Source organism: Eriocheir sinensis, chromosome 12 (genome assembly GCF_024679095.1).
Source record: "Eriocheir sinensis breed Jianghai 21 chromosome 12, ASM2467909v1, whole genome shotgun sequence".
NCBI classification, from domain to species: Eukaryota; Metazoa; Arthropoda; class Malacostraca; order Decapoda; family Varunidae; genus Eriocheir; species Eriocheir sinensis.
In genome coordinates, this window is record NC_066520.1 from 4,704,496 (window position 1) to 4,728,638 (window position 24,143).

At 45.0% G+C, this 24,143-nt stretch overlaps 1 protein-coding gene across 4 annotated transcripts in view; it reads left to right on the top strand.

Annotated features, from left to right (window-relative positions):
• LOC126997321 (uncharacterized) overlaps positions 1 to 24,143 on the top strand; it is a 118,739-nt gene that overhangs the window by 6,434 nt on the left and 88,162 nt on the right. For all 4 annotated transcript variants that reach the window (XM_050858345.1, XM_050858343.1, XM_050858344.1 and 1 more), the window contains exons 5-6: positions 14,469 to 14,582; positions 20,803 to 20,897. In XM_050858345.1, the coding sequence (XP_050714302.1) occupies positions 14,469 to 14,582; positions 20,803 to 20,897 (209 nt within the window). The remainder of the gene's footprint in view (positions 1 to 14,468; positions 14,583 to 20,802; positions 20,898 to 24,143) is intronic.

Here is a 24,143-nt window from a genome sequence, read left to right on the forward strand (position 1 = left end):
ATTTCTGCAACATTCGTGGTCTTAGTTCTAACTTCCATTCTGTGGAACACCATCTCTCCTCCTCTAAACCTCACCTTCTCTTCCTCACCGAAACACAGGTTGCTGAGGCTACTGACAGCAATCTCTACTCTGTTCCCTCCTACTATCTTTATCCTAATTTTCAATCCAAAGCTGGATGTTGCGACTACGTGCGCAACGACATCACTTGCTCTCGTGCCCACGACCATGACTCTTCTGAATTTTCCACCATCTGGTTAAGACTTCATTGTCATTCTATTACTAAATACACCTGTGCTGTTTATCTCTCACCTAACTCTACTACCTTTGTAAAATTCTTTGACTACTTGAATTCTAAAGTGGAGCACATCTTGACTCACTCTCCCTTCACTGAAATCTCCATCTTGGAAGATTTCAATGTTCACCACCAACTTTGGCTTTCATCCTCTTTCACTGACGAGCCTGGTGAACAAGCCTACAACTTTGCTCTCCTCAACGATTTAGAGCAGCTCGTTCAGCACCCTACACGTATTCCCGACCGTCTTGGAGACAGGCCCAACATTCCAGACCTCTTCCTTATCCCTATTCCTTCTGCTTACTCTGTCAAACTGTTCTCTCCGTTGGGCTCCTCCGATCACAACCTTATTTCTGTATCTTGTCCTATCGCTCCTGTACATCCTCTGGACCCACCGAAGAGGCGATGCTTCTGGCATTTTGCTTCAGCTCGGTGGGACGACCTAAGGATGTATTTTTCCGATTTCCCGTGGAATGATTACTGCTTCCAGGAGAGAGACCCATCTGCGTGTGCCCAGCGCATCACAGAGGTGATTGTCTCTGGAATGGAGGCATACATTCCACGTACTTTCTCTACTCCTCATGCTTAAAAAGCCTTGGTTTAATCATGCTTGTTCTCTTGCCATTAAAGATAGCGAGGCAGCTCACAAAAGGTACCAGAGCCTTCGCACTCCTGCTAACCATGATCTTTACATTTCTGCCCGGAATCGTGCCAAATCTATTCTTCGACTTACCAAAACTTCTTTCATCAATAGAAAATGTCAAAACCTTGTTTTTTTCTAATTCTTCCCGTGGCTTCTGGCATCTAGCCAAAAATATCTCCTCCAATTTCACTTCTTCCTCTTTCCCTCCTCTCCTTAACCTTGACGGCAGCACTGCCGTCTCATCTATCTCTATGGCTGAACTTTTCGCTCAAACTTTCTGTAAGAACTCCACCCTGGACGATTCTGGGCATATTCCTCCTACCCATTGCCCCTCTGACCTCTTTATGCCCGTTATTAAGATTCTTCATAATGATGTTTTCTATGCCCTCTCTGGCCTCAACTTTCAGAAGGCTTATGGACCTGATGGAGTACATCCTAATGTCCTTAAAAACTGTGCTTCCGTGCTGACATCCAGTCTGGTCAAACTTTTTCGTCTCTGCCTATCAACACCTACCTTTCCTTCCTGCTGGAAGTACGCCTTCGTACTGCCTGTGCCTAAGAAGGGTGACCGTTCCAATCCCTCAAACTACCGCTTTACTTTCCTGTCTATCTAAAGCTTTTGAATCAATCCTTAACCGGAAGATTCAAAAGCACCTTTCCACTTCTAACATTCTATCAGATCGCCAGTGTGGGTTCCGCAAGGGGCGTTCTACTGGCCATCTTCTTGCTCTCTTAACTGATTCTTGGTCATTCTCTCTTAGCCGTTTCGGTGAAACTTTCTCTGTTGCGCTAGACATATCGAAAGCCTTCGATAGAGTCTGGCACAAGTCTTTACTTTCTAAACTGCCCTCTTTCGGATTCTATCCCTCTCTCTGTTCCTTTATCTCCAGTTTCCTTTCCGGCTGTTCTATCTCTGCGGTGGTAGACGGTCACTGTTCTTCTCCTAAACCTATCAACAGTGGTGTTCCACAAGGCTCTGTCCTATCACCCACGATCTTCCTGTTATTCATCAATGATCTTTCCATAACAAACAGTCTTGTCCGCTCATACGCCTACGACTCCACTCTGCATTATTCAACTTCTTTCAATAGAAGGCCATCCCAACAGGAAGTACATGACTTCAGACTGGAGGCTGCAGTACGCTTAACCTCAGACCTTGCTATCATTTCCGATTGGGGAAGAAGGAACCTTGTGTCCTTCAATGCCTCAAAAACTCAATTTCTTCACCCATCAACTTGACACAATCTTCCAAACACATATCCCCTATTCTTCGACAACACTCAGCTGTCACCTTCTTCAACATTAAATATCTTCGGTCTATCCTTAACTCAAAATCTTAACTGGAAACTTCACATCTCTCTCACTAAATCTGCTTCCTAGAGGTTGGGCGTTCTGTATCGTCTCCGCCAGTTCTTCTCCCCCGCACAGTTGCTATCCATATACAAGGGCCTTGTCCGCCCACGTATGGAGTATGCATCTCGCGTATGTGTGTGTGTGTGCGTGTGTGTGTGTGTGTGGGGGGGGGGGGGGGGCGCCACTCACACAGCTCCTCTAGACAGAGTGGAGTCTAACGCTCTTCGTCTCATCAGCTCTCCTCATCCTACTGATAGTCTTCAACCTCTTAAATTCCGTCGCGATGTTGCCTCTCTATCTTCTACCGATATTTTCACGCTGAATGCTCTCCTGAACTTGCTAACTGCATGCCTCCCCCCCTCCCGCGGCCCCGCTGCACACGAATTTCTACTCATGCTCATCCCTATACTGTCCAAACCCCTTATGCAAGAGTTAACCAGCATCTTCATTTTTTCATCCCTTATGCTGGTAAACTCTGGAACAATCTTCCTTCATCTGTATTTCCTCCTGCCTACGACTTGAACTCTTTCAAGAGGAGGGTATCAGTACACCTCTCCTCCCGAAAATGACCTCTCTTTTTGGCCACTCCTCTGTACTCTATTCAGGAGCAGTAAGTAGCGGGCTCTTTTTCTTTAATATTTTTTTTTTACCCCCTTGAACTGTCTGCTTTGCTGTAAAAAAAAAATTTGTTACGTAAATGTAACACTTCTTAGTTGTTTTACTTCTTGATTCGATATTTATCACCCAACCATTCTGTCCCTCTATTTCAATAATTTTAAAAGAACTCTTGTCATCTCACTTTTTCCCTCACCGCTTCCAGCTTAATTTCATCTTTCTCGGCGTCTCAGGTGTTTAGGGGCTGCTCAACTGGCAGCTAATACTGTCCTCCCTCTTTGCTTTATTCGTCTGTTATAATAATAATAATAATAATAATAATAATAATAATAATAATAATAATAATAATAATAATAAAAATAATAATAATAATAATAATAATAATAATAATAATAATAATAATAATAATAATAATCAATAATAATGATTAGGTCTGAGCATTGCTCGGACGTCAGTCTGCCGAGATGGCGATGTGAAATTATTACTACTGTACAACAGAAGCATTGTGTATTTACCTAGTGGTAATTATCTATGTAGTTGTGATTTATAGAAAATTAACTACCCTCGTGGGGTCTCGTTTCTGAGTCTCAATTGGTCAGGCTTAGTTTTAAACTCATTGAAGCTTTTTGGCTTTAACAACCTTTAGTCCAGGATGTTGAAATGATAACTGAATCTATTTGGAAAACTGTACAAGCAAACATCATGTATTTTTCAACTTCCTCTCATGTCCTCTGATTGCTCCTCCTTCCCATACAAAAAGATTCTCTCTTTCTCTTGTCACCCAAAAGACTGGAATCATGTCACTTCTTTCTTCATTTTTCATGGCAGCCTCAATCTTTCTAATATTTTTGGTATAGGCTAAAGAAAGACAGGGGGTGACTGCGTCTTTTATCAAGCCTAAGTTTTCATAACATATAGGCCAAAGAGAGACAGGTTTGGTATACCCAGCCAGAACTCGAACCACAGGAGTGGCGCACGCCGCCACCCCGCTGTACGGAGGTATAAAAGTCAGACCGTGGGTCACGCTGTTATGGGCTCGCTTAACACAAGTATATGTCGCTGTTGTTATCTATGCAGGTCGACAAATATTCGAATCTTAAAGTCACTTGTGCTCCCTATCTTACTGTATGGCTGTAAGACATGGACACTGAACAGAGACTTGGAGAGGCCTTTGTTAACAAGTGTCTACACAGGAATAGGGGGTATCGCTGGAATGACTTCGTGTCGTAGCGACAACTTCGTGAAATCGAATTGAGTGCTGTTACCAGCTTAGTCCGTGAACGCCAACTCCGGCTAGAGGAGGCGGTGGCTGAGTGGTTAGCGTGCCGGCGCAGCGTCCAGGAGGACGCTTTCGCTTCTCGCCCCTCGCCACATGCAAGCTGGGATTTTTCAGCCACCGCAGAGTGGCCTACGACCACCCACATGCTGTCCTGAAGACCCTCTATCAACCCAGACTCCTCTAGATTCTCTCCAAAAGAGAGGATCAAAGATGAGTTCCGGGTGGAGGGTTACATGAGTCAATCAAATCAAGATGGCGCCTCTTTAAACACATGCCTGCGCCCTAACGGACTGGGGCCGACCATCAGACCTCGCCAAGAAAGCCTACCGGTGTCATAGGCAGAAATGTGAAAAAAATATATGCGCACATGGTACGGTTCCTGGACGTCTATCCTGCTTATTGCGTTGTATCTGTTCGAGTCAATCGTTAATGAAGGGGACCAAGGGGGTCCCTCGTAACTCATGATTAGGTCAAGTCGATCGATCTTTGAGGGGGCTTAGAATGGGAAAGGCAGCTGCGTGGAGGCTTGCCCGGGTTGATCGTCTGGGGTGAGAGAAGCAACGCCCCTTCTGGCTTTTGTTCCCTCCATTAAATAGCCTATATCATCAGTAGGCTTTCATGATGGGGCCTGTTGGTCGGTCCCAGCTAGTTAGTGGCGCCGGTAAGTGTTTTAAAGGGCATCATTCTGGCTTGGCTCAGGCTGCCCCACCTTGGAGCATCACTTGGTGTTTTAGAATTTTGCCAGAATGTGATTTGACAGATGGTCATCAGGACTGTGCCGACTCTGGGCCACGACTACCCACGACTCTAGGGTACACGAGGTCTGGGTGTTGATGTGAAAGGGTCGGGCATGTCTTGAAAGAGGTCTTGAGACTGTTGCCGAATGCTGCGTCGACGTCGTGACGCGAGTCTGGAGTCGTGAGGGTTAGCATGACATGCTGGCAACTAGTTGGCCGAATGTCCCAGACAGTCGGCAAGACACCAAGACCCCAATAAAACCTTACCCCCCCCCCCTTCTTGGAGCGTTGGAACCAACTTGTCAAATGTCAATGATTTTCTCAAATACTTTTATGCGCAGAGACAACACAATCGGTACATATTCCTATCATGGTTGAATCATCGACCCGATGAACTTCATTGTATTATAATCCATTTAGTGGAACGTAACTCTAATGCTGGTTAGGAGCTTAGATGATGATCTTTCTTGATTTTCTTGGACAAGTTGTTTTGGAACGCAGCTCTTTAATATTTTTTTATTTTGTCTTTTTTTAATTTTATTGGACTTTATTTTATAATTTCAGTTAAGTGTCCTGACTCTTGCCCAGTTCAAAAACTTTGCATTTCTTAATGTTAAATTCAGTTTACTACAACTGACTCCAGCCAAAAAAAAAAAATAAATAAAAAAAAAAATAAATATATATATATATATATATATATATATATATATATATATATATATATATATATATATATATATATATATATATATATATATAAAATAAATAAAAATCGGGCGTTGTTTTATCTGGATAAGGAGCGCAGCTTCTTTATCCTGCCTGAGCTGTCTTTCTCTTTTTATATCCTTCTTGTTCATGCTTCTTTCTTTGGTTAACCGAAAGGTTTATCTTATCAGGGGTCCTGCGACCCTGCCCAGGCAGTTAGCAATCAGACCAGCGTCTGATTGAGGTTGGTTCGGGGGAAGGGTCTCCCACTCACCTACAAAAGGTGCCTTACTCGCCAAAGTAACAAATCAAAAGGTAGAGGTCTGGGTCACGGCGCGAGCCTCGAACCCGAGCAGATTTTGCTTGGGGGTCCAAACGCGCGGCAGCCTTTCTCGATGCATCCGCATCGGGCGAGCTTGCCGTCAATGGCGGGTGCAGGGTAAATCCTACGGAACAACTGCATTTTAAAGGAGGAAAGGTCCTTTAGCCCTCATTTTGTTTCGAGAGTGGCCAGGGAGGTGCAGAAGCGGAGCTTGCCTGCATAACGAGCCTTGGGATTAGCATTCGGAGGGCCATACGCATGGGCTCATAAAAGCCCTGAGCCTCTCGGAGGATAAACGACTACCCTACCTAGCAAATGAGCTCAGAATGTTGAGGGTGGACATAGTGGAACCTTTTGAGGCGAGGAGGTCGGGCAGTGGTGAGCTCAGTAGGAAGGGGAGATATATCTACAACTGCTCCGGCATGATAATTAGTGCCCGCATTATAAGGGTGGCTATTGGCATCTTCAGCCAACTCCGATTGATGAGCGCATAATGAAAGTGAGGCTGAAGTACACTTTAGGCTCTATCTCTTGCTGCACTGTATGGTTCTACCGCGATATGTGAAGCTGAAGATAAGGAGGTGTTCGACACCAAACTCGAATCCGTGCTAGACTAGTGGCCCCTCGGGAGACACTCATTGTCTTTTTTGCCTTCATTGTTACTACTGACACTGACAGAGTTGGAAAGAGTTACGTGTTGGTCCTCATTGTTCTGGTACCATAAACATCAACAGCTCTCTCCTCCTGAATTCTGCAAGATTCATTGGGTTGAGAATTAAAGGTTCTTGGTACCAGACCAAAATCCCCATCACTGGACTTGATATTGCACTATCAGAGGGATATCAAAGGAGATTGACCACAACTTTGTATGTAAGTACCTGGAGGTTATTGGTACCAAAGCCTAAAGCTGCTTCATTGGACTATGTATCTGTTTATTTATTAATAATATTATTTTCTTACATTACCTCTTATGGTGCTGGTAGGCTTTCTTGGTGGGCCTGATGGTCGGCCCCAGCCCAATGTGGCGCAGGCAAGTGTTTATAATCGCGCCATCTCTTTTAGAGAGAGAATCTAGAGTCCAGGTTGATAGGTGGTCTTCTGGACAGTATGTGGGTAGTCTTAGACCACTCGGCGGTGACTGAAAAATCCCAGCTTGTGGCACCGGGCGCAGCGTGAACCCGCGTCTTCCTGGACGTGGCGCCGTTATGCTAACCACTCAGCCACCTCCTTGGTATAGCAATTTCAGAGGGATAGACAAGGAGATTGACCTCCTCCTTGTACGTTAATACTCGTTGGAGGATCCTTTAAAACTGCATTGTTTTCGGGTTGCTGGGTTTTTTGCAACTGATTATAAGCATGTTGCAAAACTCAAGCTACATGTCACGTAACGATGAATATCGAGATGTAAAACAATATGTTCCATCTCGAAAGGCTAAAAAACCTGGGATGTACTCATTAGTATGCAGTGGCAGTTTCAAATATGTTCAATGTGCTCAGCACCCTTAAGTACCTTCTAGAACTGTAGGGTATATTCAAACGCGAAACTCTTAAAACGGCAAAGGAGTGCGTTGGAGAGCGCCCGAGATCTAAGCGTGGTTTTCCCTTGGACAAGGCGCTGAAGAATATCGAGGAGATTCGTACTGCCAGGCTTGCTGGAATTCGGGACCAATATATGACTACCGCGTAGAACTAGGACGATCTTCTTCATTCACCCGAAGTGATTATACCCGCTCGCGTCCAACTTTTTATTTCATTATATTTCTTTTTCAAATTTTAAATCCTTGTTTTGTAGCTTCAACCGCTTTATTTCAGACATGATCTTCACATTCATTGCCTTTATTACACATATATCGCCTTTCAACACAGTTTGTCTCTCTTGCACTGTGGCAAATTCCTCCAGCAGAGACTTCAATACACTCTTCCCCTTATTCCTTCTGCATTTGTATCTGCTAGGCCTTCAATGTGTGCTACCCTACTTAGCCCGTGTTCAAAATTCCCGTCCGCGGAGTTAAGGCTGATTCACACTATACGTAAAGTGACCGGCACGGAACGTACCGTTCCGGACCGACAAAATATTCTTCAATGGGAAACCCATTGTTGTGTTCACACTGCTACGGACCTGCACGTCTCCGGCGCGGACCTTCACCAGCAGTTGCCGGTCGGAATTGTCGGCGAGAATATTTTGCAGGTCCGCGCCGGTACGGCCCGGCCCGAAGCCTGTCAGCGTTGGATAGTGTGAACCAGGATCAAAGGACACAGGGTCTACCGGAAAGCAAGTCAAATTTTGAATAAACTGGCGCATGACGTCATCAGGCGGAAGGTTGGTGGGTTCAGCTATGGTTTACGCCTCAGAGTCAGTAGCCAGCCGGAAGCGGTGCCCTGCGGTGGTGTATGGGTTGCTTGTTCTTGTCAAATCACAATGCCTTGCAGTTGTTCAGTATCTGGCTGCAAGTCTGTAAGTAGGCTATTTAACGCTCTAGAGAAAGCACCTTAGTCTGTCTAGGTCAGGGGTGTCCAAACTTTTTTTAACAGAGGGCCACATGCGGAAAATATACGAAGGGTCGGGCCACTCAGTATATTTATGGATGGATATAGATTTTAGAATTCATAGTTTTACAGGAACTACCACGTGTAGGTCAACTGGCCTCCTGCAGATTCCTTATTTTCTTATGTATGTATTGTTTTTAAGGAATGTAATTAAGTAGATATAGGCAAGTGTACCTTTAAAGGAATATATTCTATAATGTCTTATTTATGTATACAGGATAAACTATTGAATCCTATTGTAAGAGGATCGAGTAGCATCATGCTCGTTAGAAAGGATTTGAATGTAAGCTTATAGTTTTCATTGTACTTATTATTATTACACAGCAAGATGTGACCCATTACAAAGGCAATCCCACGCTTACTACTGTGAGGCATAACAAAGGGACGGACAGTCATTATTCATAGATTTAAGGTTTAGGCTCTCCCATTGTGGTCAAAAAGGTATTTAGCATGTTTTGTATTTTTATACTGTGTCTAGAATATGCATATATAGACAGTCAAGTGAATTATAGTGTGTATAAGCAAGAAACGTTACCTAAAGATGTGTGTACGTAATTTCTTTGTGTGTTAAATTTACTATAGAAACCTATAGGAGATACGATATTTGTTAATCAAAGACAAAGACAATGAAAGCCTGTTTAGATTATATTTGCGTTACCGCTCGGCGTAAATACTTTCTATTTTATTTGCGTTACCGTTCGACGTGAACTTTCGTTTTCTATTTCATCTCTCCTCGTTCCACCTGCTGACGTTATTTTCTGCGCGCTGGTTGACCCTGTGTCCTTTGATCCTGGTGTGAACACGCTTCCGTCACCGACCGGCACCTTGCAGGGGTGGAATCCAGAAAAGAGTTACAATTCTGTAAGTCAGCTTATGTAACATTGTGCGCTACCGGTGGATCCAGAGAGGTTTTGTAACGTACGTTGGATCCAGAAATGTTGCAGATTCTGTAAAGTGTGCGGTAACTTACAGATACCCCGGTAGGTCATGTAACTTATTAAATGCATTCGATTTGTGTTGATAGCGTTATTATTAATACTTTCTTCAACAAAGAAATGGACGATTATAGCTGAATATAGAATTTGCTGGCATATTAGCGTTGGAAACGAGGTATACACACTTTGTGAGGCAAGAGAAGTGTGAACGGTACGATACGTTTTCCCAGCAACACCGACGCCCGGGGGACTGCCAGACTTCCCTCCTTACTGCTATTCTTCCTTCCTTTCTCTTTATTCATCTTCCTACCTCCTCCTCATCCATTCATCCATCCATCTCTAGATTTGTCCCTCAGTGGAGGGACCATGGGCCTTTGTTGGGTAACAGCACATGAATTGGGAGCCGACAGACTGACTATATATGTGAAGCAAACAACGAAATGTTCCCAGATTACGATTTAGTATAGTTTACCTTAAATTTGTTTAAACCTTTAATTTCAACATGAACGTCTTTACCACGTAGATGTAAAAAGCGGGAATAAAGTAAATATGGTCTTAGAAACGTTATAAATAGCTATTGTGTCTTATTATGATGGAAAAGGAAGAAAATGGGAAACGAGAACGGGTTGTTTTGAACCCACAGCTGGAAGCGGCTGCCTTACGATTGGCTGACGGTTCTGAAAACACGCTAGTGATTGCTGGCGAGTCTTATGACGTCATACCTGGTTACGAAGATTCTGGCCAATCAACGCGATACTAACTCCTTACAGAAACCTTTCTGGTTCCACACATAATTCGCTCGGTAGCGATAGCGTACGTTACCTAAACCTAGGTAAAAACATCCTTCGGACAGGTAAAATCGTCCCTCCCAAACGCTGGCTCTAAATTTGCGCTTCTGAGTGCGGGTGTGTGTGACGTCAGAGCGTGGGTAGGAGGAGAGGTTGTAGAGCTAACAGCGGCTCAGTCTCAGACTTGACCCCGTGACGTGCAGTGACTTGCAGGACATGCATGGGGAACTTTTCTACACACATACAGCACATACAGCATGTGACAAGAGGCCAAAAAAACCCACATTATATATCAATTCTGTAGACAAAGAAAATAATGAAGAACCTGCTCGACACAGAAATAAATCAAGACAACGGAGTTCCGTTGAATGAAGCTCACCCACATCCAAGACCCAGACCTATACCACTCTGACGTACGGGTATGGGCGGAGTTTGGTACCATGCCTGCGCGAGGGAGGGGGGGGGGGGGGATGATTTTACCTGTCCGTAGACTATATTTACCTAGACCTATACGAGGGCTAACAAATCTGTAACTTTGCGAAATCTTTCTGAATCCAGCTCCAGCACAGAGACAGGCGTGGCCTCGGGGAGCGTAGCACCGCATTCATTCATTCATTCATTCTCTCTCTCTCTCTCTCTCTCTCTCTCTCTCTCTCTCTCTCTCTCTCTCTCTCTCTCTCTCTTACGCAAAAGGTAACTAAGATTTAAAAAGTAAAACACTGAATGACAATATTAAAATATAGTAGCAATAATAGTATTCATGAAAATTTATTTTGTCAATATATCCAACTTCGCTTGTAATTAATATTCATGCATTCATTTAGAACAGGGGTTCCCAACCTTTTTGTTCCTCTGTACTCCTTGGGCATTTTTATAGGTTCCCGTGTACCACTAAAAATTTAGGATAAAAAATAAAACGATGAAATTGTAATATTTTGATGTTATTTTATAATGAAATCTGTATGTGTAGACTGATGGTATAATTTAAATAACAGTTTTGTCTTACTTAAATGAGGAAATTGAAAAAACAAACCAAAAAAAAAAAAAACCACGACTAAGTGCAATTTGAATGCAGATTACAACACCATGTATTGTATAGTAGTGGTAATTCTCTCGGACCCAATGTACCCCCTGAAAAGTGCAAATGTACCACTGGGGGTACATGTACCCCAGGTTGGGAACCCCTGATTTTAGAATGTGTAGCTATTCAGATGTGCGCTACTGAGGATAAACAGAGGTGAGGTGTAGTCAAGGCCCTAAGTAGTGGTCCTTGCACTTGACGTGTGACCTGACTTGTATACCTGACCTGTGACCTGATCTGGCTCCCACCACAAGCATTCCTCTGACTACACCCACATTCTCCAAGCCATGTACAGTTGACATATCGCTCTCGTACGGTGCAGTGCGAACTCAGCGATGGATGGAGAGAAATTAATTTCACTGGTGGAAAAACATGTCTGCCTATTTGACATGTCCCATAAAGACTATAGCAACAACTGGAAGAACATGGTTAGCACAGCTGAGATGTGTCCGGGCTGAAGGACGGGATCGCACTGCTACGAAACGGTGTGAGCACGCTGTTGCCGGCCCATGACGGTCCCGTGCAGGTCCGGGCCGTTTACGTGCTGGAGTAGTGTGAATACACATGCTGTTGCCGGTCCGTTACGGTCCCGTTCAGGTACGGTCACACCCCGTAAACGTGCTGGTGTAGTGTGAATCGGCCTTAATTAAACGTCTAGAAATCTTTACCTTAGCGTTGCATTGCGTTGCGTTCATTTTCGCCATCTTGCTCAGGCAGCATTCAACGCTTTGCACATTTGTATTCTACCTACTTTTATGTGACACATTTAGTTTAACCGTGTGAGAAAGGACCCGACTTTACTGCAACATACCACACCTTTATAGGACACCTTGTAAGTGGTGGCGATGATGTTGTTCGACTCTGGGAATGGGTGTGGTTTTGTGGCTGTCATGTATCGATCCTGTTTGTTTGTTTGTTTGTTTGTGTGTGTGTGTGTGTGTGTGTGTGTGTGTGTGTGTGTGTGTGTGTGTGTTTTACACCAAAAAAAGCAGCTCGATGGCAAAGACAAAGAACGAAAAAAAATCTGTTAAGTGGTATTCTAACAGAGTACAGAACGAGTGTCTGGAAGAGGTCACTTTCAGAGGGAGAGGTGTCCTGATACTCTCCTCTTGAAAGAAATCAAGTCGTAGGCAGGAGTAAATACAATAGGATGAAAAAATAAAATAATGAAAATTCTGTTTAACTTTCTCATAAGGGATCTGGATTGAATAGGGATGAGCAGAAGTAGAAAATCGGTGAGGCAGGGCCACGGGAAGGGCGTAGGGAAGAAGAGTTGTCAGCATGAAAACACCGAAACAAGATATAAAGAAATGCAACATTCCAGCGGAATTTAAGAGGTAGAAGACTGTCAGTATGAGGAGGTTGATGAGAGGAAGATCCTTTGGCTCTACTCTATCCAAAAGGGATGCGTGTGTGGAATCCATGACATACATGAAATCCATACTCTGTTCGAAGCATGGGTAGCATCTATGAGAGAAAAAATGTGAAGATGATACAATACGCATACCCTTAATGAAGGTAAATTAGCAAAAGATGATATAATTATAGAGTTTCCAGTTAAGATTTTGAGTAAAGGTTAGACCGCGAATGTTTAGTGTAGAAAAATGCGACATCTGCGTGTTATTTAAGTATATGGAATACGTATTTGGAAAGCTCAGTCGAGCTGACAGATGGAAAATTGAGTTTTAAGGGCAGAAAAAGGCACTAACCTCCCTCTGCTCCATTCATAAATGACAGCAAATTCAGAGTTTAATTAAGCGTTCTGTAGTGCCCAGCTTCGAGTAAAATATTCTCGTTAGGAGGGTCTTCTTTTAAACCCAATGTTTCCACCTAACAACTCGATACGATCGTCCAAACACTTATCCCCTATTCTTCGATAACACTCACTTGTCACCTTCTTTATTATTAAACATTCTTAGTGTATCCTTAACTCAGAATCTCAACTGGAAATCTCATATCTAACTCAGCTTCCTCGAGGTTGGGCGTTCTGTATCGCCTCCGTCAGTTCTTTTCCCCCACCCAGATGCTGTCCATATACAGGAGCCTTGTCCGCCCTCGTATGGAGTATGCATCTCATGTGCGGGGGGGCTCCACACACAGCTCTCTTGGACAGAGTGGAGTCAAAGTCAATTCGTCTTATCAACTCCTTACTGACAGTCTTCTACCTCTTAAATTCGGCCGCCATGTTGCTTCTTTTTTCTATCTTCTATCAATACTTTCTTGCAGACCGTTCTTCTGAAACTTGCTAACTGCATGCCTCCCCCCTCCCCCTCCCCCCTTCCGCGGCCCCGCTGCACTCGTTTTTCTACTCTATCTCATCGCTATATTGTCCATATCCCTTATCCATATCCCCCATTCTTTCATCCCTTCAGCTGGTAAACTCTGGAATAATCTTACTTCGTCCGTCCTCCTGCCTAAGACTTCAACTCTTTTAAGAGGAGAGTATCGATAAACCCTTCCCCTTGAAACTGACCTCTCTTTTGGCCAGCCTTCTATTTTTTTTTTTTTTTTAGGGGCAGTGATTAGCCGGCTTTTTTCTCATTATTTAATTTTCCCTTTAGATGCTTCCTTTACGGTATAAAAATAATGCCGAGTAGTCATCGCCTTAGGAATGGATAAAACGGTTTGTTGTTAACAGAAGTTCCAAAACATTAAGCAATAACAACAACAAAATCAATGAACAACGTCAAGGTGAGAAAGTAAACAGAACATTAGCCACTGTTGACAGATTTAGGGGAAGAACAACAGAGACTGATCGGCCTGAAAGGAAAGTAGTTTAGACAGCAAAAATTGTGCCAGACTCTATTGAAACCTTTCGAAATGTGTGTGTGTACGTGTGTGTGTGTGTGTGTGTGTGTGTGTGACGTGTGTGTGTGTGACGTGTGTGTGTGTGTGTGTGTGTGTGTGTGTGTGTGTTCTCGCACGTTTTAATTCCCCTTTTCCAGCCTTCTCTCAAGGAAATTTCAATATTTGCATACTTTTTTGTTTATTTCACAAGCTGACGCTCAAGTTTACTTGAACTGGTTGTGGGAAACAAACAATTTTCTAGCAATGAAAATTTGAACTCTTTTTAAACGCAAGTTGCTGCTTTTGTACTTTTCCAACAATTCCACTCTGCACACTTTCTTTCTCATTGTGGGTGCTCATCTAACGCATACTTTCTTGCAACAGCTCATCATTCGAGTTGGCGACGTCAACGACAATGACCCAGATTTTAGCGATGACGTGATCTTCACCAGTTTTATGCAGAGCAACAAAGTTGATGATCGCATCAGCACCATTGAGGTGAGGTACCACACTCATTTGTCTTGGGCAAATCAACAGTACTGGATAATTTTCCGTATCATAATATATTTAAACACTTTCAGTGGCATCTATATTAATACTTGACTCCTAAAATTACACATTTCAATTATTTTGAAATGTTCACATTATATGTGTAAGTAGTTTTCTGAAAAAAAAAACTAACAACGCATAATCCTAGCACTTAATGACATCATCTGTGATTGATTCTTCTGGAAAATATGATGTTCCCAGTGCACATTTTAGGTGAAAATATCTGTTGAATATTAGACATTAATAAAGTCCATATTATCAGTTACTAGAATAAAATACTGTCATTAAAGACGCCATAAGCCAGCTCTAGTCCATCAATCTATTGTGTTTCTGTAGACTACTGTTACTTGTATTATCCTACTTGCAGTTTTTTATGCATTTTACCGTCAATTTTAATAGTTTGATATTGTGTACCAAACACTTTTTTTCTGCGTAGGATATCTTAAGTCCATTTTCTTTAGTTAAATATTTAGCTTACCTTATGATGTTCATTGTTGTTTCATGGCCGTCATACACTCCACTCTGGCCAAGTGGACCATGGGCCAATCTATAGGTTATGATTACAGACATGTCCAAGTTATTTTCGAGCAAAGTTTATTGAAAGACGAATGAATCATCGAATCTAAAGCAACCAATATATAAACTTCCACACATGGTGATTGAGAATGCTGCAGACTTCGTTATATGAAAGGTCGCCAATAAGGTTAAAATAATTTGCATTTCACTAATTTTTTTGTCATGATAAATGAATGTCTTTATTCAATACTGGCATGGATCTCGAGTTGATGCCATCACGAGAGAAGGCCGATTATCATGTTTTCAGTGCACTGGAATGTTATAATTTGACACGATATTAACAAACTATCAGATTACATTCAGGAAAACAGATCTCCATTGTGCTTATGACGTTGCTGCTTATCATGAGCATGAATTAATTTGTGAACTACTTATATTAAGATAATGGAAGGAAAAAAAAAAAAAAAATATATATATATATATATATATATATATATATATATATATATATATATATATATATATATATATATATATATTGCTTCAACTCGTTGTAACTCCCATAACTCGCATGGATTTTAAGTCACTATTTCGAATTAGACACATTTTTTTCATTTATTTGATATGTAACATGATCCGATAAGGAAATAAAAGCAGCTGGTCATAATTGGCAAGAAAGTAAAATTACTGCGAACTAATGCCATGACGGGCCAGCCTCGCTACTGACAGGTGGGGATCCCAAGACGTAAGTAAACGGAAAGCTGGGTGCATACGGCATAGCTGCGCGTGGCTGCGGTGCTCATCTCTGATCCGGTGGCCCCTTGAGCCTGTGGTAGGTAACAACCAATTACCCCAGGACACGGGCCAATATGAAATCCGGGATTGCCACTGTTTACCTTCCCCAGGTTTCCCCAGGTGCTGAGTTATCGATCAGCCCGAAAGGGAGGATGAACGGCTGGGTGAGCTGCACGCCGACTGCCGGGATTCGAATCCGGACCTGCGGAATGGTAGCCAGTCACGCTGACCATTAGACCACTAGACTCAAGACGTACCTGCTTGTAAATAGCGAAGGCTTTGCGTGGTAGTTTTGTTTTTTGGGGGGCGATATTGACCAGTTGCGTACTTCCTTATAGGTATATTTTACGTAACAAAATGTTACGCCACCCCCCGCACCACACCAACCACGGGTAGGCAGGTGACGTGCCGAGCTACACACGGGAGTCGTGAACCCCAGAACAGCCACAGACGCGCGGCCAACAGATGCCACGCACACAGGCCGCACATCACGAGGAGAGGAAGCACGAGGCAGGGCACAGAGAAACACACAGAACAGGTTTCCTAGTTTACTCACAGGCTCCAACCGCGCTACACTAGACCACAGGGCACAGTACAACCTATGAGGCACACAGAGCGGGCACGGACACGGGCAGGCAGGTAGAAGCACAATAGGGCATCGGGCACGAGTCAGTCCATCTTCCAACTCAGGCGGCGTCGTCTCCTCGACTCCGCCGCGCGGCGTCTGAGTCTCTCGCCCGCCGCGGTGCACTCCCCTCCACCACTTCAAACCCTCCGCAAAACGAACTGTACCCCTTTACCTCAAAACACCCAAATACACCCTCTGGCACAACACTATTCCCACCTCAAAAGGCATACAAGAAGAAAAATACATGACAAATAAAGAAAATTAATCAGTCCTCTGGAACATCACAAAAGTCTCTCCTCCTCCTCCTCGATCCTCGCCTCTATGGTGCTCCCTTCGGGGTCGCTGTAGTGGAAGCGTGGGCGGTGGCAAGCAGGCAGTGGCACTCACAGGGGCATCTCCAGCCCCAAACCCTGGTGCAGGGTCACCGCTATCTTCAGCCACCTCGCTCGCCACGCCCAGGTCCTCCGCCACGTCCTCAACGCTGCTGCTGGGGCCCCGTCCTCCTCACAGGTGCCCAGCTTGGCACCAGCGGGTACCTCTCGAAGGGGCTCCTCCCGTCAGCCACGCCGTCAACCAGTCGTAAGTCCTTAGTGGGCTCTTCCATGCCTTCCGCTCCACGCAACGCTCTGGACAGTCGACACCCCCTGGTCTCCACCCTCGGGGCAAGGTGCCCCCGCGCAGCCAAGCTCGAAAACCTCCGGAAGCAATGTCACTTGTCCGTGCACCCTCACCAGCTTCCGTCCGAGGCTAACACAAGCCTTGGTCTGCGTCAGGTAGTCGAGGCCCAGCAAACACGGCTCCTCCAGACCGGCGACGCACACCGGCAGCCGCTCCACTGCGCTGCCCATGCCGGTACAAGCTTTCACTGGCCCCTCGAGCTGCACAGTGTCCCGTGTCGGGCCGCACCGAGGTCTCCTCCCATCCACTCAGCCTCCTACCTACATCGTGCTGGTCGGAAGGCGGCAGCTTACATAAGGTGGGGCCCGGGGACTGATGACGGCTGGGATTCGGCCCCCTTCCCCAGCCTGTCCGAGTGTCCTTGTTTCCCGCCTGCGCCACGTCCTTGGGCCTGGGACAGGCACTCGAGCGGTGGCCAGACTGGCCACAGTCCTTACAGCGAGGCTAGAGGGCATCGGAACGTGTCCTTCGCTCCTTCGGACACCGACTACGCGTGTCCCTGCTCGCCACAGCCCCAACACGACCCGTGGAAACCCTCCGGGCTCGCCTTCCTCGACGCTACCTTCTTCTTCACCTTCACCATCCGACCCCGGAGGTCACAGCGGGGCTGGGCGGCCGCACCTAGGCCGCTCGTTGTCTTCAGGAGGGCCTCGAACTCCAAGGCCCTCGCCAGCGCCACCTGCAGGTCCCCAGGATGAGCCTGCTTGACGTAGATCTGCAGCTGCTGGTCCTGCAGAGCATCAACAAAGAAATCGGGGGCCAGGACCACGATCATTTTTTCCGGGGCCGCGGGATACGACCTACTTACCAGCGCCTCCACGTCCTGCGCCAGCTGTGACAACGTCTCGCACCGCTCTCGAGTCCGCTTCTTCAAGCGAGCTCGGTACACCTCGGCTTGGTGGTGGTGCCCGAAGCGGCGCTGCAGGGCCTCTGCTACACTCCTATAAGAGGCACGTTGGGGCGGCGGGAGGTGCCCAAGCACTTCCACCGCGGGGCCCCGTAGCGCTGTTGCCAACTGGAGCACCTTCTCAGCCTCGCTCCAGCCCTGGGCATCTCGAACTGGGCAACATAGGCCTCCCAGGCCACCTTCCCATCGTACTCCGCCGGCTTTCGCCTTTCTGAACGGCGGGAAGCCGAGGGCCTGCTGGAGGGAGAGGGCGGAACACGCGAGCTGCGGACCACCCGCCCCGGAGGGAAGGGAGGGGGTGAGGGAGGCAACGAGGTGGGGTGAATGGGTCCGAATCCGCCGCCAACAGGGCCGGCGGGAGCGCTACCAATAGCTCCCTAGCCTCCTGCGGCCGCCAACGGCTCTGACACGACGCTGCGCGGCACCGGGGGACCCTGCCAAGGGCCCCAGGCGGCCCCCAGAAGATCCGCCTTCCCAGTGTTTGCCGCCAGGACACGTGAGGCTTCTTGTTCCTCCGCGTGCGACGGTGCCACCTCTCGCAGCTGCCTCTCCGCCTTCAACTCCTCCCTCAGGCTCTGGACCTCACCTTCCAGAGTCTGCACCTTCTCCAGCAGTTCATTCTTCACGCTGTCATAGGCCTTGTCTGTGTACTGCTGAGTTTAGCCTTCAGAGACGAGAGACTGCTCTGCAGCACCTCGACGGCGGGCCTGTTCGTCCGCTCTCCTGGCCTGCTCGAGTGCCATCTCGTCTACCCACTGAGCTTGCTCGCTTGCTATATCGTCTACCCTCTGAGCCTGCCAGTATGGCAGCGATCAAGTCCATCTGGCCCGGTTTCACATCACCCGCGGCAGGGTCGGCATTGCCCTCTTCCTCTCCCTCACGGCGGCCATCTTGGGACGCCGTGATGACTGGACGCGCCTCACCGTTCATTGTTCACTTAGCCCACTCAACTGACACCAAATGTTACGCCACCCACCGCACCACACCAACCACGGGCAGGCAGGCAGCGTGCCGAGTTACACACGGGAGTCGTGAACCCCAGAACAGCAACAGACGCGCGGCCAACAGATGCCACGCACACAGGCCGCACACCACGAGGAGAGGTGGCACGAGGCAGGGCACAAAGACACACACAGAACAGGTTTCAAAGTTCACTCACAGGCTCCAACCACGCTACACTAGTCCACAGGGCACAGTACAACCTATGAGGCACACAGAGCGGGCACGAACACGGGCAGGCAGGTAGAAGCACAATAGGGCAGCGGGCACGAGTCAGTCCAGCTTCCAACTCAGCAAGGATTATATACTATAAGGATAGCTCACTGAAACGTCATCGATGAAGTCATGACTGCGGTATGTCATCTGATTCACTCTCACCCTGCTCTCACGGTATTAAATGTACTAGAAAACCCTTATTTATTCTTATTCATGGTCAGATTTTGCGCTTTTTTGATTGCTAAGGATAAGTAATTAAATTAGGCAGCTGTTGTGTTGGCTAATAGTATACAATAATATAAATAATGTGAGAAACATGGTAAACAAGCTGCATAAATATTGCTCTGTTTACCATCAATGCTTACGTTTTCTTAACTTTTATCAACATTAGTTTTCTACAACTTTATTTGCTTTATTTGTCATATATAATGAAAGTAATTTTCTTTATACATACATATATATTGTATAATATTTACGCAAATTCTTAACTAATTGAATTTACCTTTACCAAACTTTCACTATAGAGCTTTATTGGCTTTTTTTAATGTTATCACTTTCTTGGAAAATGTTTGGACCTCACCCGCACAGACTTCACCTTCACTTTATCTTTTCGTTTGTAGGCCAAAATCCACTTCTTCAAGGTGTGTTTGTCTCTAGGAAACCTAATGAACTTAACACCTTGACGACTTCCCGCAGTTGAGCCACTGTAACACCCACATACACCACAAATCACCATTTGAACTGAGCACGCTAAGGTGAGAACATAGTGAAGTGAACCAGTTTGCCGCCCAGCGCCATTTGTTTACATGTGTGACGTCATACGCGGTGTATTGTGGGTAAAACAAAAGCTTAATGAGCTATCCTTATAGTATATAATCCTTGCAACTCAAGTGGTGCCGTGGCGTCGTCTCCTCGACTCCGCCGCGCGGCGTCTCTCGCCGGCCGCGGTGCACTCCCCGCCACCACTTCAAACCCTCCGCAACACAAACTGTACCCCTTTATCTCAGGACACCCAAATACACCCTCTGGTGCAACAAAAAATAATCGGAGAAGTATACAAATTTCGAAAGTGTCTGATAATATTATTCAATGGGCGTTAGGCTACAGCGAGTTCAGGCAAAGTAGACAAAATGCTTATACATTATTTTACTTACCTTCCATTATCTAAATATAAAAGTAACCTTACTGTAATTATATTGGCTCATTAAATGCATCAATATATCATGGTCACGATGTGGGCTCTGTTTTCCTAAATATTACCTGCTGGTTTGCCAAATTTCGTGTAAAAGTATAACATTTCAATGCACTGGAAACCTGAAAATCCGCGACGTCGTCAGTTCGAGACCCAGGCCAACATCTTCCGGAGACCACGGTAAAATATGTCCCATTCAATGTTCTCTCTAATTTTTTTTTTAACTTCTCTTTGTTAGGCTAATGACCCGGATCTTAACGAAACACTGACGTATGGTATGCTGAACGACTTGCGGTGTTTTGAGACTGACTTCGTTCCTGATGCTCCTTTTAGGTAAGTAATAATAATAATAATAATTTATTTTATTTAGTATTCTTATTTAGTAATTGCAGCCGTCAGGCTGTAAATGTACATATTACGAATGAATTGTCGAAGTATAATAAAAAAGTACCATACAGAAGAGGTATGGGAGTTTGGTGGTTTACGATACATGTGGGAATGTTGTGATGGTGGCTGAAGGGGGAGGGGGGGGTGAGGTGGTGGAGTGCAGTGTGGTGGTGAGCGATGGGACGGGATGGGGATCCCCTATCGGGTGGCGGGTAGGTGTAGTAGTCTCAGGTCATCCCATTGTCAAAATAGTCTAGGCGATTGGTGCAATATATTGCAGGAATTGCTCAGAAAATGATAAAAGCATCTCACTTGGCACAGATATTCTTTAGACCATACTGATCACTTTCAGGGGTAGTGCCAATAAAAAATGCCATGTGCTTAGCAATGGTTGCTAGGGAAACTATCTACCCAAAGCAACAAGCCTGACTATTGGGTACTGCTTTCAGATACATTCAAAGTGTCTTTAAATCTTTATAAATGCAATGTATCCAGCACATAACATGTTCCTAAGACATTCTATCTAAAAAAAGAAACTAAAATTGTTTTGTTGATAGGTGACAAGAAAACTATAATTGTCATCTGCTTAATTTTAATTTTGCACAGTAGGTTGAAAATGTTGATTCTGATTCTGATTTGCCAAAAGACATGAAGAAAACTAATATTAACCCTAGAACACTAACCTTAGAAAAAGTCACACCACTACTAACCATGGGTACATCATACCCGATTTTGAAAAAAAAATAAAAATTAAATAAAAGTTTTTGGATAATATAAAGTTATGAAAAGGACTCTTGAACTTGTATCTGACTTAATTATAGAAGAACTGAAAAAACGTATTGTTTTGAAAAAAAATTCAGGTAAAAAAAAAAAAAAAAAAAAAAAAAAAAAAAAAAAAAAAAAAAAAAAAAAAAAAAAAATTAAAATTGGGCTCCCAAATTTCTTGCTTCTCCCCCAGTCCCAGGTCCAGTGAGTGATCACACTACTGAAAACAAAAAAAAGTACTAGGGACATGTACACAAGGGACAACCTGTACTATATAACACCAACCATGGCACCCGAATGTAACACTGTCAAGCGGCACATGAAGCTACTGGGGAGGTACCCTCAGCATTCGCATGGGTACCTCATACCCATGGTTAGCGTTCTAGGGTTAAATCCACACGTGCTGAAATTGTATAAAAATGCAAAACATGCAATAAAACATGCAATATTTTATTGTTAATTAAACTAATTACTAAAGCAATCAACTATTACCCATATAAGGCAATCTGTATATACAGCGCATTTTATTAACTCGTGCAGGCTTCCCATTATATGCATGCTAAATATTGAGGAGTGAATGACACACACGAGGGACCGGGGGTTGCGGTGTATTCTATATAGAGGCCAGGGGCCGGATGTTCAAAGGATCGTAACTTTCCGCCACTAAGATCTTAGTAGCCCTCTCGTAGCCGCCATTTTTTATCGTGGGCTACGATCACCACTAAGATGCATTTTCAAAAGACCGTCTGGATGCTCGTAGCTCAAGGTGATGCGATCGTAAATCTCGGTCCGTTCCGTCCCGCTCTCCAGGAATGGAACGCAGCTGACTGCCGTTTGGCCAATCAGAAGAAGTGTATCATCAGCCTTTGAAAGTGTTAGCCAATAATATTTCACCGTGTAAACGTAAACAAATAGGCTACATGCATTTTCATGTCCGAGGCGTCAGTGTTATAAGATATATAGACAGTGTCTCCGAAAATGGTGGTTCAGGTTTTATAAATTATTACCCCTATTGTTCTACTACGCACTAATAATTAATGTGTGAAGAATATAGCTACTTATCTGGATCTGCATCTGGATGAATAATGCGCAGGGCACCTGTATAGGTGCATAACACTTCAAACTTGTTACCAATATCAAATCCATACCACACTATCATCAAAATAAATAGAATTGAAATCATATTTTTTTGCAGAGTGGCGGGCCCGCCACGGGGCAGGTAGGGGAGCGCGTGGTGACAGACTAGGAGTGAAGGGGGGATAAGGGGTTGGGCCTCTCGTTGAACCCTAACGGCCACTGCATGTGGGCCTCACTTAAGACTTAACGCCATTGCACATTTTCTTTTACTACAAAAATCTGGCATTACAAAGGCATGGGATCTTCTTGTTGCTCGCCCAACTTTTGGTTCTAGTTTCTGGCAGCAATGAAGTAGCTGACATGTCTTGGAAATCTATAATATTTCAACAAGCGCGTTCATCACTGAAGGAATATGGATCCGGTCGGTCTCTGTACTTCCTCTCACGTCTCAAAGCCCTGTTTACTGCCACATCGATCGTGTTGTAGTACTACTGTTGTAACTCCATCTTCTCTAACGAGACAGCGCAGAGGATAGCAGGAGAGGTAAATAAACAAACAAGACATTATACAGGTTATCTGCGGTTTATATAGTGAAGAAACGTCCACTACTGTGCCACTACACAACCCTGCGATCAGTGTAAGGGTGCTCATCGAAACCCTCAGCCCTACGAGCAAATATGGCTTTCCGAAAATCGTAAAGACAGCTCCAAGATCTTTCGAACATACACCTTAGGCGAGTTACGAGAGGGTTGCGATAATCTTAGCGCTACGATGGTCGTAGTGGCCGCTGCGAGCGTTTGAACATCCGGCCCCAAGCAGGGATTGCGCTAATAATCGCCTTGGCAGTACATATACCCCCGTCCTTGCCCGTTTTTATCGCCCGGTTAGTGGTAGCAGTAATGGTAGTTCTTTCCTCTTTCCTACATAAATTCCATGCAGTTTTTCCATGCTGCATGGTTCTTTTTCCTTTCCTGCCAGCTTTGGCTGGAGGGATGGGGGGGTGGGGAGGAGCCTTCGCCTTTGCTGTCCTTCATCTTCCACCTTTGATTAGATAGTGTAGCTTGTCACAAACAGCCTCGTAAGGACCAGCAGGTCTGCTGTTGTTTGTTCTTCCTTTGTGTTTCTTTGTATTGCTGTTCCGAAGCGCTGCTCAATCCTTTAATTTGGTGCTGTTAAACTATAACGACTATACAACACCTCACCCCCCTACCAAAGTTTTATGCTATCCCCCAAACCTCCACCAACATTTCCCGTCACCAAAGCTTCCCCTTACTCCCTCACAATTTACATAGTTGCTTGATATCTGTCAAGCGGCTTCCTTTGTCTTGTCGATCGTCGCCTTGTCTCGGC